The sequence below is a fragment of the Parasteatoda tepidariorum genome, chromosome 9 (assembly GCF_982258835.1).
Source record: "Parasteatoda tepidariorum strain Cologne lab strain chromosome 9, Ptep-v5.0, whole genome shotgun sequence".
NCBI lineage: Eukaryota > Metazoa > Arthropoda > Arachnida > Araneae > Theridiidae > Parasteatoda > Parasteatoda tepidariorum.
In genome coordinates, this window is record NC_141763.1 from 7,229,206 (window position 1) to 7,248,234 (window position 19,029).

Here is a 19,029-nt window from a genome sequence, read left to right on the forward strand (position 1 = left end):
TAGCCATTAAAAACTTGAGTTTTGTTCAATAGATATTTATGTAGGATAAAAACATCAGCAAGTTAATGTAAGATGAAGGAAATACATGTAGACGTAATGGATAATGATGAATCCCTAATTCTCTTTTGCAAGTATCTAAGAACTTAATCTTGTACTTTGTAAGATTGATGATGATGTGAAGTATTCGGTTGCATAAAATGAAGTATTAGCGGAATAATTGTTAATGAATTAAATACTATGTTTGTTGTTAAGTAGCGGTTATTTGGAGTTATTCTATTGTTATTTTGTTGAAGTTTTAAGTTTTGTGGAATTTGGATTTTTACATTTATGTTTTCCTTGCCTCTGACTATTCAACTCTCAAGCATCAAAGTTTTAAATGGTACAAAAATCTGCACACCTGGAAAGCCATGAGGAATCATGGAAAGTCATGAATTTCAGAATTGAGCAAAATTTTTCTTGCTTTTAATTATTTTTTTTAAAAAAATCATGGAAAGTCATGGATTTTGGTTGCCGAAAAATCTAATTTTTAAAATGGAATTTACCCCCCCCCCCCATTTTCTGAGTTTGAAACAAAATTAAAACTCACAGTCATATTTTATTAAAGTATAAAATATTTTTATCATGTTCTTTAAAAATTATTTTGTTCTTTCAAAAATTGAAAGAAAAAAACATTTCTAGAGCGAATTATCTTTTAAACTTTTGTGATTTTAGAATTTTTGTTATTTAATATTTTCAGCTATTTTATTGCTTCAACTCTTTTTTTACTCTGTTTTTTAAATTTAAAATAAATATGAAGAGTCAGAGTTTCAGTTTTGGTTATACCTGTCATTATAATTAATGCTATTGTAATGCTTTTTAAAAATTTATTGTTGTGTTTTTGTCGGAAAAAATAGTAATTTTGTTAAGTCATGGAAAATTTTGGAATTAGTCATGAATTTGAAAATCTAAAATGTAGCAGATACATTGAATATATATAAAACTTGTACAAATAAGATAAGGAGAAAAAAAAAGAAAGGGACATTTCCAAAATAACAAAAGAATAAATAATTTTAACTGTCCGAACAAAATGTTATATTAATCTGATACTGTATATTAGGAATATTATTTCTGATTAGAAATTAAAGTTAATTTTGAATTAATTAATTTTTAGGATTTTTCTCTCTTTTACATAATGCCTATCACAATTAATTTATTTGTAAGCATGTATCATTTGCATTTTTAAGCATGTATCTACATTTGTTTAAATATTTTTTTTTCTTCAATTATTTATTTTCACATTCATGATGTATGCCTGATCAGTGAAATTAGTCATACAACATTTCTTGATTTATGTAATTTAATTTATGTTACTTATAAGTAAGAAATGTTGCATCTTTCATTTTTATGATTCAAGCATTATGTTCAATCCCAACTTGCTGTTATTATTATCACTATTACAGTCAACTTCACAGAACTGGAACTTCACTATATCCGTACTGCAAACAATTTTAACTAATGGTTTCAAACTCCCCCTTTTCATTACAGATTATTTAAATAAATGACCAATAAAATGAATTACAAAAATGACTGAAAAATAATACGTAGCAACAAAAATGTGTTAACTTTTTTTTTTTTTCTATTCGTCACACATACAAAAAAAAAAGAAAAGGAAAGAAGTAATCTTTAGCTGATGCGCAATACTCCACATCAGATATGGAAACACTTCCCGACACTCCGATAATTTTTCCTGAATTTATATTATTCCGCTTTTTAAACCTGTCTACCCAGGCATTCGAGCACATGAAAGTAGTAAAATCAAATAGCTCAAAAAATTTATCTGCTTTGACTTGAATCATTTGTCCAGATACTAGAAGATTGCGGCTTCTTTGAATGCTGAACCAATTCAATAATAAAGCAAACAGGAAAAAAATGCTTGTTGCTACATTCCATGCTATAGATGGTTTTAAAAATCGGTATATGTATTTATTTTGAAGTAGAATTTTTAAATTATTAGAAAAAAATGAAGAAAATAAATCAGTCAAAGACAGAAAAAAGTTCTTCATATCCAACTTCCTCTCTTTTTTTTTGTTTCACTATATCCACAAAAAATAACACTATACATGTGTAGCAAGGCGAACATTTCGTTCACTATAAACCGTGTTCACTATATTGGGGTTTGGCTGTATTATATATTTGGCCTATTATTGAAAAAGAGGCTGTGTATCTCTAAGATGAAATTTTATTTTTCATTAACTTTGAAAAATTTGTTTTTTTTGGATAATGTTGCAGCTATTTTAAAATCTTTATTTTCATGGAATCCTAAATTTTATAGTTTTATATTGTCTTTTGTTTATTAAAACACACAATTTTTTTAAATTTATTTATTTATTAAATAATTTTGATTTCTATAGCCTCCTAAGCAAAAGATATCTGATCCTGAAGAGCTTGCTGAATATCAACTTAGAAAACGAAAGGTAAAATAAAATATATCCTTCTTTAAAAAATATCACATTGTTATGTTATATTTGTAGTGGATTATTAACTTGTTGGAACAGTACTTGTTGGAGAAGGTTGTCATTGCATGTTTTCGACCTCGGGAGCTATTTGTATATAACGTGTCTTATATACAAGCAGCTCCCGACTGGTAGCTTTAAGCCTGTGGGTATCTACAATGTCAACCTTCATCTATGAAAAGGTACCCCGACATAGAATCAAGTTAACATGTCTTATATACTAGTGAACTGGAATTATAATTTTGTAGTGGTAGACACACTACAAGCTCACCTAGCTCCAGCTCAATCGGTACCAGCTTGTCTAGAGGGCCTGTGCATAATTCAAACCACATTACTACAATCATGCCATTGATTACAAAATTGTGGAGCCTTATCCTTCTGGCCCACAACAGCGTGTTGTGAGATCTAATCTTTTCAACTCCATGATAATGATTAACTTCAGTTTTATCCATGGAATGCCATGTGTATCACACTTTAACAGCAGTTTTGTAGGGTTGCAGAATATATCTGATGGTGTAAACGAGGTTCAGAGAAAATTGAGCAGCCCCGGAATTTTTTTTTTGTCCAATTAAAAAAAAAGAAAAGAATGCTGTAAAAAAAATTTTCTTAAAAAAATTTCTACAAAATTTTAGATTAAAAGCACATACTTTTATTGATATATTTTTGTACAAAGTTTATTTTAACTCCTTAGACACATCAGTTTACTGTCTAAAAAGAATATTTACTCTTTTGTTAAATATAACACAAATAATTTTATAGCTTAATTTGTTAGATTACTTGTTTTAATTCCTTAAATTTATGAGTAGGACTTTAAATTAACTAACATTTGTTAAAAACCAATTCCTATCTGTTTAAAGCCAAACATAAAACTAATAAAGAAAATTTTTTATAGAAATAATTTTCCTGTATATTTAGACATAAGCTTTTAATACGAATAAATATATATTAGTAAATTTTTAAATTATTAAAATTTTGCTAGTTTTCGACAGTTTGTAAAACACAGGGGTTTCGTCTAAACAGTAGCCTCCCTCAAATAAGAATATGTTTGGTAATTTATTTATATTGATTAGTTTTGTACCAATTATTGTTTTTAATTTGACAGTTTTATTAACTTAGTAACACACATTCTTAAAATCAGCTAAATGTTACTACTGGACTGAGCAGGCAGACAGTAGTAATATTATATAGTAGTTTGAAATATTTTATTGAAATTGCTTTTATAATTTTAATATAGTAAAAAAAATGATTTTTAAAATTTTTTTCCCGACCCTTTGAATCGAACTTGGCACTTTTGTATCTGTTATGAAAACAAAACATCGAAATCCAACCAGTGACCATCGTACTTCAAACCAACAACAGGTTTTAAAAGTTATACTGAACAGTATTACCGTAGAATGTGATAAATATTACTACTGTTACAGAATATTTATAAATAAAATAACCAGGGTTGGCAAGCTTTTGCCGCAGGTGGAAAAAACCATGGTAAATACCGGTAAAAACTGTCCTGGCAAAAACAGGTTTTTGCCAAGCAAATTGTCAAAAAGTGGCAAAAACCTATATTTTCCAAGATGAGAGGACGAAAACACATTTTTGGTACAAAATTATTCCTAAAATTTAAATATATACTATAAATATGAATAATTACAAAAAAATTAACGAAATTATTATTCCATAATTAAATCATAATGTAATAATATATCATTTTAGTAGTTTAAAACTTTATTGATTGGAAAATTTGCAGTTATTCTCTTTTTTCCAGTGAAATGAACTTATTTTAAATTAATATAACTATAATTTAAAGCACAAAATCTATCAAGATGTGTAGTTAATTATTGTACAAATAATAATTTTTTATAATATAATAATAATAATATTATACAAATAATAATATTTATTTATTTGTAAAAAAACATTTAAGGATTCTAAAATGAAAAGAAGTCAAAAACTTTTATGTTTTAAAAATTATTGCCTTTATATTAATTTTTAATATGTTAAAAATAATTTTTTCATGTAATGTATCAAATTTATTATTCCTTATGATTGATTTAAATTTATTTAAAGTATTTTGTAATAATATTTACTAATCAACAATTTAGATCAGGGATGGCGAACCAACGGCACGCGACACAATATTTTGGGCACGCCACCGATCACAATTGTTATTGCACTATGAATTGTTATTACGCAAATGTCACACACCATGAAGCATATGTAACAATTAAATTAAAATTCACAAAAAAAAAACAAAATAATAAACAATTATTAATAGAAAAATTAACAATTAATGCTAATAAAAACAATTAATAACCATAAAAAACAAGCTTGCAATAAATAACTAGCAAAAAAATCAACAGTCCTGCTTAAACTAATATCTTATAACCTAATATAAGTTATTTGTCATTTAATCTAATAGTTGATAGTATTTAGTATTATTATTTTCCCAATAATCATGAAGTCAAAATTATATGACGGCACGTCTGTGATTTTATTAAACAATTGTTTAGAAAAAATGGCACTTTGGTGTATAAAGGTTCACCACCCCTGATTTAGATAATTTGGTTTTTGCCGGTTTTTACCATGTTTTGCCGGTTTTTACCAGGTTTTTGCCACTGTCCTAGCAAAAACCCCTTTTTGGCGGAAAAAACTCCAACCCTGAAAATAAGTATAATATAGTTGTGCCATGTACTGATTTCTGATTGGACAAGCTTTATATTTTTTTTTAGCTTTACATTTACATTTTGAATTTTTCCCTTTATCTTTGAATTGCACTTACAAAAAATTTAAATAACTTTTGAAATTCTTATTTTAAGTTTTTTCTTTTGTAGGCATTTGAAGATAATATAAGAAAGAATCGTTCAAATATCAGCAATTGGATAAAGTATGCCAACTGGGAAGAAAGTCAAAAAGAAATCAACAGGTATCTTTGATTTTTTATTCTTTCTAAACAGTTCTTTTGATTTAACAATTCATTCGTTATGAAATTTACCAATGACTCAATAAAATAAAAAGAAATTAAGTCACTATTCGTTTCCAGTCTACAGATCAAGTAAACCAATCTAATTTGTTGATATTCTGATTTTTGAACAAAACTTAAACTTTTAAAAGATTAAGTTGCTTAGACTGTCACATTAAAGATAGTTTTCATATTGAGGTATTTCAAATTAAATGGTATACGTAAAAAAAAAGGAAATCTAGGTCAATTGTCATATTGCTGTCTTCTATGTTGAAATGAAAATAAGTATATCATATTGAAGATAAATAGATACAATATATTAAGAAAAATAAAGAAACAAGCTCCCCTTTTATTGAATCTGGGTACTAATTAAATCTAGTTGAGCGAGTAATCGAGTAACTAATTTGTTGATATTCTGATTTTTGAACAAAACTTTTAGAAGATTAAGTTGCTTAGACTGTCACATTAAAGATAGTTTTCATATTGAGGCATTTCAAATTAAATGGTATACATAAAAAAAAGGAAATCTAAGTCAATTGTCATATTATTGCTGTCTTCTATGCGAAAATGAAAATAAGTATATCATATTGAAGATAAATAGATACAATATATTAAGAAAAATAAAGAAACAAGCTCCCCTTTTATTGAATCTGGGTACTAATTAAATCTAGTTGAGCGAGTAATCGAGTAACTAATTTGTTGATATTCTGATTTTTGAACAAAACTTTTAGAAGATTAAGTTGCTTAGACTGTCACATTAAAGATAGTTTTCATATTGAGGCATTTCAAATTAAATGGTATACATAAAAAAAAGGAAATCTAAGTCAATTGTCATATTATTGCTGTCTTCTATGCGAAAATGAAAATAATTATGTCAATGATCATATTGAAGATAAAGATATTTAGAAAAATAAAGAAACCAGTTCCCTCTTTATTGAATCTGGGTAGTAATTAAATCTAGTTGAGCTCTAGTTGAAACAGAATAATGAAATTGGGGAATATGATTTTATTTTAGTGTTTGTGGAATTGCGAGTATAGTTTTCATATTGAGGCATTTCAAATTAAATGGTATACAAAAAAAAAAGGAAATCTAGGTCAATTGTCATATTATTGCTGTCTTCTATGCTAAAATGAAACTAATTATGTCGATGATCATATTGAAGATAAATATATGTAGAAAAATAAAGAAAGCAGTTCCCTGTTTATTGAATCTGGGTAGTAAATAAATCTAGTTGAGCTCTAGTTGAAACATAATGATGAAATTGGGGAATATGATTTTATTTTAGTGTTTGTGCAATTGCGAGTATAGTTTTCATATTGAGGCATTTCAAATTAAGTGGTATAGGTAAAAAAAGGAAATATAGGTCAGTTTTCATATTATTGCAGATTATATCTTGAATTATCAAAATGGATAATAATTACAAGCATTAGGCATGCAATTAAATATAAAGAGTATACTATATAATAAATGGTAAGAACAGTGCACGAAATAAAAAAGATATCTTCCGGAATAGCTTCCGTTCTAATGATTGCAGTGTTTTCATCATAGAAAAAAAATGGGTGAGAATTTCTCACCCTTTCTCAAAAACAGGGTGAGATTTCAAAAAGTTAAGTGAGATTTCTAAAAACTAAAAAAACACAAAAACTCTTGGAAAAAAAATTTCTTTAATTATAATACATTTTTAACGTCTTCTATTTTTTAAAGCATTGAATATTTTTGGTGCATCATCACAGAAGATTTTGCCTTTACAAGGTATTTCTCCATCTTACATAAGTGCATAAAAAATTTGAATGTCTTACATGAAGAAACCTTACCTACGGTAAACACGTGGTTACAGAGAAATCTGTTCTGAAAGGGGTTCGGTGGTTCAGAGGGGTTGTGTTCTGTTGTTCGAAAAGGTTTTAAACAATACTGGTAAATAGTGAAGCTAGATAATGGGGCAGATGTTGAAAATAATGAAAGATTCAGGTAGAAAAGCGAAACGGATTTTATTCTAAATGGCGTAATTCGAAACTTCTTCCCAAATGCGAGAAGTTCGCGAATTTTCAAATTGATTTATAAAATGCGCGAATTTCTCGCGGTAATCATTTTTTAATGCGGGAAAAGAAAAAATATGCGAGATTCTCGTGTTGTAGTGAAAACACTGGATTGGGTTTTCACAAACTGTGGTGTCACCAAGGGTGCCACTCTTCAGTCCTGGGGACTGAAATCAGTCTTGAAAGAAAATCAGTAGATGAAGTTTCATAAATTAATATCTCTTTTAAATTTGTTTTTAATATTAAAATTTATGTATTTCCTTAAAAATGTAAAAAATTTTTGCTGTTAATTAAAAATAAAAATTGCGTTTTAATGTAAACATTGGTAATCTTTATAATTACTGTGAAATGATCAAGTAATGATGTAGCTCATTAATGAAAAAATGAGATTGAACTTCAACGGTTGCTTGCTTAAACAAAATTTGTACCATTGTTGTATCTAAATTTTCTTGTATTTATTTTTCCGAAGCATCTTTTAATGCTGACCCAAGTTAAATTGAGATTATTATTTTTTAACAAAAGTAAAAATTATAGAGATTGGACAAAAATTAAATAATGATGAAGTGAAAAAATAAATAGAGATATGTATAGCTTAGAAAAAATTAGTTGTTTGTTATTCAGTAGTTGATGTAAAAAGATGTACGAGGTTAGCTGTTATTTTTATCTAGTTTGCTTTGAAAAATAAATTAATGAAATGGAAGGAAAAAAACTTGATAATTATAATATATAAGTTCTTATTATAGAAAGATGCATTCTTTAGTCGCTGAACTGTAAATGTCTGAAAATTCTAGTAAATAATTCCAGATTGTGTTCATTTATCAAAAAAATAAGTTCCGTCTTGAAATATTTTTAGAGTGACGCCCATGGGTGTCACCAATGTGGGGCTAGTAATCATCTACAATGTCAACTTTCATCTATGAAAAGATATACCACTATAGAATCGAGTTAACATGTTTTATATACTAGGGAATCGGAATTGAATTTTTGTAGTGGTAGATACACTTCAGTTCTATTATATTTTTAGCTCTATGCCTTAATTTTATAATTTTATTTTCAGGGCTCGTTCTGTTTACGAAAGAGCTTTGGCAGTTGAACACAGAAATGTTACCTTATGGCTGAAATATGCTGAAATGGAAATGAAGTAAGTTATAATTTTAAAATAAAAAAATTTTATCACATATTTTATCCTAAAAAGTTTGGAAAAAGGACATTTTAGAGTACTTTTTAAAAAAATGGAAGGAAGCTTTTAAAAAATACAGGGTGGCCACCCACCTGGAAAACCTGAAATTATCAGGGAATTTTTTTATACTGGAAAAATCAGGGATTTTTTAAAGAAAAGCTGGAATTTTTTCATTGATTTGTCTTAATTTTACGAATTTAAATTATTTACTAATTTTCTTAATTAAAATTATTTTACCAACCGTTATACCCACTTTTAGAGGAAAATTTATTGCCAAAACAGTTGAAAAACCATCTGCTTTGGCAATAAATTTTGGCCTAAATTTTTTATTTTGAAGCAAGCAAAATATTGCTTGCTTCAAAATTTGATTCATTGATGGTCTCCCATGGTTTCTTAAAAAATAGAGAACCTTTCCAAGTCACCTCATTCCCGTAAGATGACCTGTGACCACTCTATCCTGTGAGCAGGGCTGATTGTGTTCCGGAAAAATCCGGATTTCCGGAATTTTCGCTAACAGTGTTCTGGAAGTTTCCGAAGATCGAAGGTCCAGACGTTTAAAAAAATCATTGATCACAGAAGTTTCTGGAAATCAAATTTTCAAAGTTGGAACTTAAAAACACAATTTATTTTATTTGTTCGTAAGGAAGAGACAGAGGGATACTTCATAAGCTTATATTCGTGATTAATATTAATTTTTTATGAGTAAACAGTTGTTATAATCATAAACTCAAGAAAGAAAGATTTCCGTAGTTGCTACGGAAATTGGAGGTAAACTACGGAGCTACGGGTGAATAGTAAAATACTATGGATTAAACGAAAGTGCCTGTCGAATCTATCCGCTTCCGCTGTTGTCGTCTTTCAAGCATGGTGACGTCACTGATTGCGTATCGCCGAAAATGACGTCATGAGTTGTTAGCCTTGGTTGGGAGAAACCACGTGATTATGAAGGGTTACTCATCGGCGATGCCATTGTTATCTGCCTGAATGCAGCTGTTCTTTGAGAAATTGCGTTAGTTTTTTGCTTTACACCGTGTGAAGTGAAGTGACTTCAATAAAAAATTTTGAAAACAACTTTGAATTTTGCTGCTCCGATGTTAAAAGAATGATACGTTTTTGTTTGAAATTTTAGATTATTTTTCATCCAGCTTTTATCGCGTTAGTTTTTGAGTTGTGTATTTATTATTAAATTTTATTGTGATGGATCGTTATTTGAAAAGATCTAATCAGGATCGGGAAGTTTCTAATGACGATGGATTACGAAAGAAGAGGAAGAATAATCAAAAGTTTAGAGAGGAATATACTAAAAAGTTTCCTTGTTTAGTATCGGGAAAAGAAGGCTTTGCGAAATCCACTATTTGTGGTTCGGAATTCTCAATTGTCCACGGTGGACTGGATGATTGGGTATAATATGAAAAAAACACAACTACTTGCACTTCAAAAATTTTACTAGGAATAGCATTTACCTTTTAGTTTAATTAATAAGCCGAGTTTTAAATATGTTTACTAAATTCATAAAACTAGATAAAACAACAAAATAATTTATTTAAAAAAGAACTAGACTAACCTGGTGAGTAGCAACTTATAACAACACACTTCGTTTAATGTTTACTTATTGCTAGAAATCAGGTTCGCAGAAAATGCTGTTTACTAGTTAAATTTAATAGGAATAACACGACCTGTGACGTAGGCTATAGTATACCCAATTGTCGCCGACACGTGATCAGTCCCAAACATTGTGCTACTGCAAAAGAACAGGTGCATCAGCAACCTATTAACAATTTTTATTCTTCAAAATTAGAAGAAAATGGAGTGATTAAAGCTGAAGTATTGTTCGTACGGTTTTTAATTAAGCACAATATTTCTCTATCTGCTTCCGATCATTCTGGCGCCTTATTTAAAAAAATGTTCCCAGATTCCGACATTGCAAAAGAGTATGGGTGTGGATATACCAAGACCCAGGCAATAACTGTTTCCACTGCTGAGGGGATAAGAGAGAGTACTCTAAGTAAGCTCAGAACCTCATTATTTTCTCTTTCCACTGACGGAAGCAATGGCATATTAGATAAAAAGCTATATCCTTTAATTTTTATTTATTATGATGAAGAAAAAGGACAAATCGTATCATCACTGGTTTCTTTATCTGAATCAACTAACAACACTGGTGAGGGAATTTCTCAACTTCTTGATGGAGAGTTTAAAAAATATCTGCTGAAGTGGGAGAGTTGCATAGCATTCAGTTCTGATAATGCTAACACAATAGCTGGATGTAATAAAGGTGTTTTGAGCTATATAAAACAGAAGCAACCAAATATAAAATTCATTGGATGTCCTTGTCATTTGGTTCATCTAGCAGCTCAAAAAGCTACAGCATCATTGCCGTTGATGTGGAGAATTTGGTGATAAAAGTTATTTACTACCTTGAAAAGAGTAGTATAAGAGAAGTATGAATTTAAAAACAGTCAGATAGAATGTGATGTGAAACTTCACAAGATTTTAAAACATGTTTCAACTCGGTGGTTAAGTTTAGAAAATTCTCTAAAGAGACTTGTTGAGCAGTGGGACCCATTGCTAATTTTTTTTCACAGTCTAATGTTAAAGAGAATGCTAGCTCAGAAAAAATAAAAGAGTTACTTAAATCAAACAAAACAAAGATATATTGTGTTTTTGTTACATCGATATTGTCTGTATTCACCAAGGTAAATGTTGCCCTGCAAAAAGAGCAACCTTCTATCCATACTTTGTATGATGATTTAATGAGCTTATATTATGAACTTCTTGTAAATCCAAGTCTTCTCTGTTACAAGTGAAATTTCAGAAACCTAAGTATCAAAAACCTGATGAGTCTCTTATAATAGGATCAAGTGCTAGATCTATTTTGAGTGATCTGACGCCAGAAGATACAACTGAGTTCTTTTTGGCAGTGCGAAAGTTTTAAGTCACTGCGTGTGAATATATTCTCAAAAAGTTTCCTTTAGAGGATGATTTTCTTAAGCATGCTTCTATGGCAAACATTTTGAAGAGACAAAATGCAAATTTTGCATCTCTTAAGTATTTTTATGATTTGTTTAATTGTGGTATTGACATTGATCAACTTGAGTTAGAATTAGCCTTTTATCAGGCAGACAATTTTCCTTCTGAAATTTTAAATCATACCAGAGTAGATGAGGCATGGCATAAAATTAGCCAGTTAAAGGATAACAATGGAATAAAGAGATATGTGGCTTTGCCAAAAATAATGCTTTCAATTCTGTCAATTCCCCATAGTAATGCTGGATCTGAGAGAATTTTTAGCATGATTCGTAAATATCAAACTGACAATCGCTCGAGTCTCAGTACCAAACATAATACATAAAGAAGCAATCCACGTTAATAGTAATCAGTTCAAAACTTTTTTTATTCTAAAATGTTCAGTTTATTTTTATTCAGATTAAATTGATTAAAAAATCTTTTAACCATCTTCTATGAATTAAATGCCTATTAATATTCAAAATTATGAGTAAACATTATACATAACATTTCAATCATGTTTTGTTTAATGTCAATCATAAGTGGAAAATATTGCAGTTTTTCTATTTTGATGACTACAGGGTGCGTTCTGAAAGTTATGTGCATTTTCTGGGAAAAATAGATTTATTGATCCTATTTGTACAAATGGTTAAAATTCTTCAAAATAGTTCCCTTATGCATCAATACACTTGCGGAGACGATTCTGCCACTCTGGAACTCCTCGACAGGAATGCTTCTCTGGAACATTGTAACATGAGCTTGGATGTTCTTAACCGACTCCCAGTGCGTTTCTTCAGCTCTCATTTCAGTCAGGGGAGCAAGAAGAAGTCACACGGTGCCTAGTCAGGGCTATAGGGAGGCTGGGGCACCAACTCATCAATTCCAGCAATTCTTCACTGCGCAAAACTCGTAACTTCTTTTTGCTCCTCCGTCAACACCTTCGGCACAAGCTTTGCAGAGACCTTTCGCATTTGCAAATCCTCCGTCACAATCCCATGTACCACACATTTTGACAAGTTTAGGGTGTAAGCGATTACCTGAATGTTTAACCGACTGTCTGATTTCGAAACTTCATGCACATGCTGGACATCTTCATCGGGTTGGGCTGTTGTTGGGTGTCCAGAACAAGGCTCGTCGATGACCTTCTCCTGACCCTTCTTGGAGGCCTTTTGCCACCTTCCACACTGAGATCTCGAAATGCATTCCTCCTTAAAGTCGTCTTGAAGTATGTGACGAGTTTCCGTCGCATTCTTCCCAAGCTGCACACAAAACTGTATCGTGTACCACGGTTCCAGCAAACGAACACTCTATCACGCCGTGACTCAATCGAAAAAAGACTTTGCGCAAAGACACGTCCTACCTCTCCTACTGCTCGGAGCGATTTGAGACTAGGCTTGTTTGGAAGGACAAAAACCCCACCACATTTTTTGACCAATCTGAGTGCGCTGTGATCAATAGTCGCGTCACAATAAAATCATGTGCATTACTTTCAGAACGCACCCTGTATAAATTTCCCTGTGTATAAAATATTTAGTATATTATGCAACAATTATCGTGCAATTTATATTATTCCATGAAATCTACTTGAGTTTTTCTTATCCGTGTTGGCAGCTATGGTAACACTAAATATTAATGATTAAAATTGCAAAAAATTTTGTTTGCTCTTCCTCCTTTTTTGTAATCTTGCTTTTCCTGCTTTGTAATTGTTAGTTACTGTTTCTAGGCATCGCCAAGTAAATCATGCTCGCAATATTTTTGACCGTGCGGTCACTATTCTTCCCCGAGTGAGCCAGTTCTGGTACAAATACATCTACATGGAACAAATGCTGGACAAAGTTGCAAGTGCCAGGCAAGTGTTTGAGAGATGGATGGAGTGGCAGCCAGACGAGCAAGCCTGGCTCACCTACATCAAGTTTGAGTTGAGGTTCAAAGAAATTGAACGTGCTCGAGAGATTTACGAACGTTATATCCTTTTATTTTATTTAATCAGACATCTACAAAGAATTTTTTGTTTTTAATTTTGAACCTTTTTTTCCAGCAAAACAATGAAATTCTTTTAATTGCTCAACATGCTAACTATAAAACTTAAGTTTTTTAAAAAAAAGAAACATTTTCTTTTTGATAGGTGTACTTATTGACCAGCATCACCAGGGCCTTCTTCATTATTCTGTGTTTGGATACTGAAGAGGGTCCAAACAATTTTACATCTGTTTATTTTATTTTATTTTTCGCGTTGTTTAGCTTTATTTATTAAATTGTTGATTTCAATATTGTTGAAGTGAGCTGGATAGTTTAATTTGTCGTATTTCTTAACTGATTTTTCGGACACTTCATATGATACATCAGTATTTTAAATATGGCACTCAAGCTGTTTTCAGCATTGATGCTCAAAACTAATCACTATTAATCTAAGAGCCATAAGTAAAAAGCGAAATTTCAAGAAAATAATTATAATAAATTTCTAATTTGATTCTCAGTAATTTGAAACTGTACAAATAGGCATGACTTGACAAATAACAATATATAAAATAATCTTTATTGTATATAACTTAGATTTTTAATAAGAAAAAATAAATTTAACTTTTGTTCTGAGAAGATTTCTTTTATATTTATATTTCTGTTCTGTTATATTTCTGTTCTGTTATATTTCTGTTCTGTTATATTTCTGTTCTGTTATATTTCTGTTCTGTTATATTTCTGTTTTGTTACTTCTGTTTAATAATGATTGAAAAGTTAAGTGATATTATAATAAATTTGATAGCTCTAAAACACTGTGGATGAAGGGCTTGAGACCAGAATGACAGGGAAATGGTTAAGGGGAAAAATTAGACTTATAAGTGAAATGTAGTTTTAGATGGAAAACGCCACAATTTCTTTGGGGGCAATAAGATGTACTGTTATAACTTGCACACTTGTATTGAAACTTTAAAACCTATGTGGAAACAAAACTAAAGGTTAGTTCACTTTTAAAAAAGGGTTGCCACTTTTCAGGGAAAACCTGGAAAATACAATTAATTTTGTTTCTTATTTTTGTCTTTTAAAAAATTGTGACCACTCAAAGTGTAACCTGTAGGATATTTAAGGATGATATTTCAGTTATACTCAGGGGTCTGACTAGGTTTTTTTAAGAGCTGTCTATTTTGTGAAAATTGAGACATAATTTGTGAAAATTGAAAATTATGTTAAAAAAAACAACACAAAAATATGGTAAAGTAAGAAAATATTTTCAAATATTGTCACTACAAATAAAAACCATTTATAACTGCTAAAATTTTATATATTTTTCCCCATATATTATGAAACTCTATAATATTATATATAAAACTATATAATATTATATATGAAACTATTTTGCTATTGTAAAATTTTGAGCTTAAAAATTGTATCCAAATTTAAAAATCATTGTCTATAGTTAAATTTCAATTTGAATAAAATATAATCATGCGTTTAACATTACTAGCACTAAAAGTTATTTTCATTATGAGAAAATTTTTGACTAGGTTATACAGAAAAAAGTTTCAAAGAGAAAAAAAAAACATTTCATTGAAAAGGTCTTTTAGAATTAATTTAGAATAATGTTTGAGATAATAATTCGAATTTCGACATCCTGTGAAGTTCACAGAAGGAGAGCATCGTCGTTTCATTTTTGAAAAATCATGGGGAAAGAAAAGTGTTGTTACAAACAGGGTGGGAAGTGAATTCTTTTATTACGTCATAATAGCAATCGGCCAGAGGGCAGGCCTGAAAGCGAGACGGAAAAGAGAAAATACTGGTAGAACTATTTCAATATTAGATAATATTCGAGAGAATTTTATCTAGTCTTAACAATAAACAATCACTGTAATTAATATTTTCTGGGCGAAGAAGCAATTCAATATAAAAATTGTATCCGTTAAAAACCATTGGTAGTTATAGATTTTTATGATTCCCGAAAAAAAATTAAAAAATTACATTTATTTGTTACTAGTTTTTACTCTTTTCCGTCTTGGTATATATGGGCTTTATAGCCCTGCCAGAGGGTTCCACTGCCAGTCGAAATGCATAATTAACCCGGGATTTATCGTTTTTTTAGGGGGACACAAAAACAATATTTTAAGAGGCACAGAAGAGAATCTTAAAACTTGCTTTTTTAAAAGTATCTTGTGAAATTACCATTGCATTTGTGAAAGTACCGCGAAACAGTAGTAAATATACCCTAGACAGATCCCTGATGTAAGTATGTTCAGCTGTTCCCTTTTTCCTCTAAGTTTTTCCCTCCATTAAATTTACTATAGTTATCCCCAATTATAGCTAATGCAAGAACACAGTAACAGGGTTGCCACAGGCGACTGAAATGCAACTATTTACAACTATTTTCAGCATGAGGCGACTATGACAACATTTTTTGCCTGAAAAGGCTAAAAAAGCAATTATTTTCAGGAAAAGGAGACTTTCCTGTACTCGTAGCGATGATTTTTTAGCATAAAGTGGAATGTTTTTTTAGAATAAATTGGGTTGAAAACTTGCAGCTCGCGAAATCTTCTGAACACACTGAATTTCTTTTCTTAAAAGATAAAAAATGTAAAGTAAAATTAAATTTGAAAATATTAAATAAATAATTAAAACAATAAAAAATGAAAAATTTTAGATTGCAAATTTGAGTCATCACTTTTTAATGCATTCAATTTGCACAAATTTCGTCGCAAGTTTATTTCGTTTCTCGATCTCCTTTTCAACGGTTATTGCTACGAAATTCTGCAAGATTTTAAAAACCCCAATTTTTAATACAATATTAAGATGCATGATTTTTTAATTTGAGTAATCACTTTTCACACTATATATATATGCCAAATCAATTATTGATAAAAGGGAAAATTTCTTGAATAAGTGTTTTTTTTTTTAATGAAAAAGTATTTTTTGAATGAATTCTAGTAATTAAAAGTATTTAATTTTCTACAAATATACAATTTTTTTTTATATAAAATTTTATTGCTAGAATACTACCGTTTATATAAAAATTATCATATTTGCCACCAGCTTGACTAAATGGATCATGGTATATGAAAATTGAGTCATTTAATAAAATTTTTCTCTTATTTTTGCTGAATTTTTGTTCTTATTTAGGCAACTATTTTCATGCTCTAGGCTACTAAAAGCAACTATTTTATTCATTTTTTTTCTGTGGCAACCCTGCAGTAATAGCTCTGTTTCTTCATAATATATTGTGTATAACATGTACGGGGAAAACACAGGAAATTTTATTTTCTTCCTGATTTGAGTGGCAACTCTGAAAAATGACATATTTTTACAAAAAGTTTGACTTATCACCTCAAGTCTTTCATCTGTTCATGTAATGAATTCTTTGATAACTGTGCAAAATTTATGCCGTTTAAATAATTTTAACTTTAAAATTAATGATTTGGTGAAGAAAAAAAAGCATTGTAATAAATTTAAAAAGCAGTACAGTTTATTAATATCTTCTGGATCAGCCTTCAAAATATTAAAAATTGTCGGATCTTTTTTTTAAAAAAAATACTCTTTTTTTAAAAAAAGAGTAAGACTATAATACAAGTGTTATTATAAGAATTTATTTTAAAAACAGGATTGTTCTGTTTATTAGTCTGTCAGTAGTTGCCACTAATTGCTACAAACTAATGTTTCTTTATATCACATTACTCGCTATTCTACTTTTTTTAACAGGGTTCGTAGTGTTTTTAAAAAGTGCCTAAAGGTGCTTATTTTTGATTTTCGTTTTTTAAAAGCCCTTAAAGGTGCTTTTTTTATTGGGAGTTTTTGAAAAGTTCTTAATTCTCCCTCTTTCAGAATAATATTTTTCGTTTACTATGTTGATTTTCACTTCGAATTATGCGAAAAGACACAGTTTCCGTTGTTCTATTCAGCATTTTCACAATTAATTCAACCTTAATTTATTTCGGCGTATTGCCTGTCCGTAGCGTAAGAAAACGCTATTCGTTTTACATGATTTGAAATTTCATGATTTTTTTGACAATTGTCAAAAACAATGCCAAAAAGTTCTTTGACATGACAGTTAAAACAAGATAAAACAGTCAATTGTCAAAAACTTTCCCACTCTGCGGAATTATCTTTTTTTAAAGTGCTTAAAAATATTTTTTGTTGAATAATTTGGCTACGCACCCTGTTTAAAAAGTAAGCGGCGAACCTTTATGCACCAACCTGCCATTTTTAAAAAATTTTTTTTTTTAATGTGGTCATAGACGTGCTGTCAAATAATTTTGTCTTCTCAATTATTGAAAAAATAATAATACAAAATAGTATCAACTCAAACTATTTATAATGAAAAAAAAAACAACACATTTTGCAATGTCTCAGTTATACTTGTTCAACTTAAAGTAACAACTTAGAGTGTGACTTCTGTTGTTGCAGATTAGATGACAAATAACTTACATTTGGTTGTAAAATGTTAGTTTAAGCAGGACTGTTATTTTATTATTATTATTTTTTTGCTAGTTATTTATTGTTAGCTTGTTTTTTATTATTATTTTTCTTTTGGCATTAATTGTTAATTTTTTTGTTAATAATTGTTTTTTTCTTGTTTGCTTTTTGCGAATTCTAATTTAATTGTCAATATGCATCATAGTGAATTTTATGATCGGTGGCGTGCTCAAAATATTGTGTCTCGTGCCATTGGTTCGCCATCCCTGTACTAAACAAATCTACTAACCACGAAAAAAAGTTGCAGGTTAGCTCCGACCACTGGTTTTCAGAATATCTCTTTCTAAAATATTTGATGCTATATGTCAGTCCTTAACTTTATTTTCACTTGTAATTTGTCATCCTGATGTGAAGAATTGGATAAGGTTTGCCAAATTTGAAGAGACGAACGGATTTATCCTCAGAGCGAGAACTGTTTATGAACGATCTGTGGACTTTTATGGAGAAGAATTCATGGATGAGAAACTCTTTGTTGCTTTTGCTAAATTTGAAGAAAACCAAAGGGAGGTAAAGGCATAATTTTTTATTTAAGATATTTAAAAAAATTATTCGCATTTTAAAAGGCAAAGGTGATTGTGCTCTCAGGGTATCTGCATGCCTGGAAAGTCATGAATTTAGGTATTGAACAAAATTTGTCATGAAATGTCATGATTTTAACTATTTTTTAAAAAAAATCATGAAAAGTCATGGATTTAGGTCGCCGAAAAATCTAATTTTTAAAATGGAATCCTCCCCTCCTTCCCCAATTTCATGATGTTCCGAATATCTGAATGTGTAACAAAATCCCCACTCACAGTCATATTTGATTAAAATGTAAAATGTTTTTATCATGTTCTTTAAAAATTTATGGTGTTCTTTCAAAAAATGAAAGAAAAAAACATAATTTCTAGAGCGAATTATCTTTTAAA

The 19,029-nt window shown here is 29.6% G+C and overlaps 1 protein-coding gene across 3 annotated transcripts in view; it reads left to right on the forward strand.

Moving 5' to 3' along the window:
• The window catches only part of LOC107448709 (crooked neck-like protein 1), a 64,564-nt gene that overhangs the window by 5,180 nt on the left and 40,355 nt on the right, over positions 1 to 19,029 (forward strand). For all 3 annotated transcript variants that reach the window (XM_087150759.1, XM_087150757.1, XM_087150758.1), the window contains exons 3-7: positions 2,391 to 2,453; positions 5,318 to 5,409; positions 8,540 to 8,623; positions 13,392 to 13,633; positions 18,450 to 18,628. In XM_087150759.1, the coding sequence (XP_087006885.1) occupies positions 2,391 to 2,453; positions 5,318 to 5,409; positions 8,540 to 8,623; positions 13,392 to 13,633; positions 18,450 to 18,628 (660 nt within the window). The remainder of the gene's footprint in view (positions 1 to 2,390; positions 2,454 to 5,317; positions 5,410 to 8,539; positions 8,624 to 13,391; positions 13,634 to 18,449; positions 18,629 to 19,029) is intronic.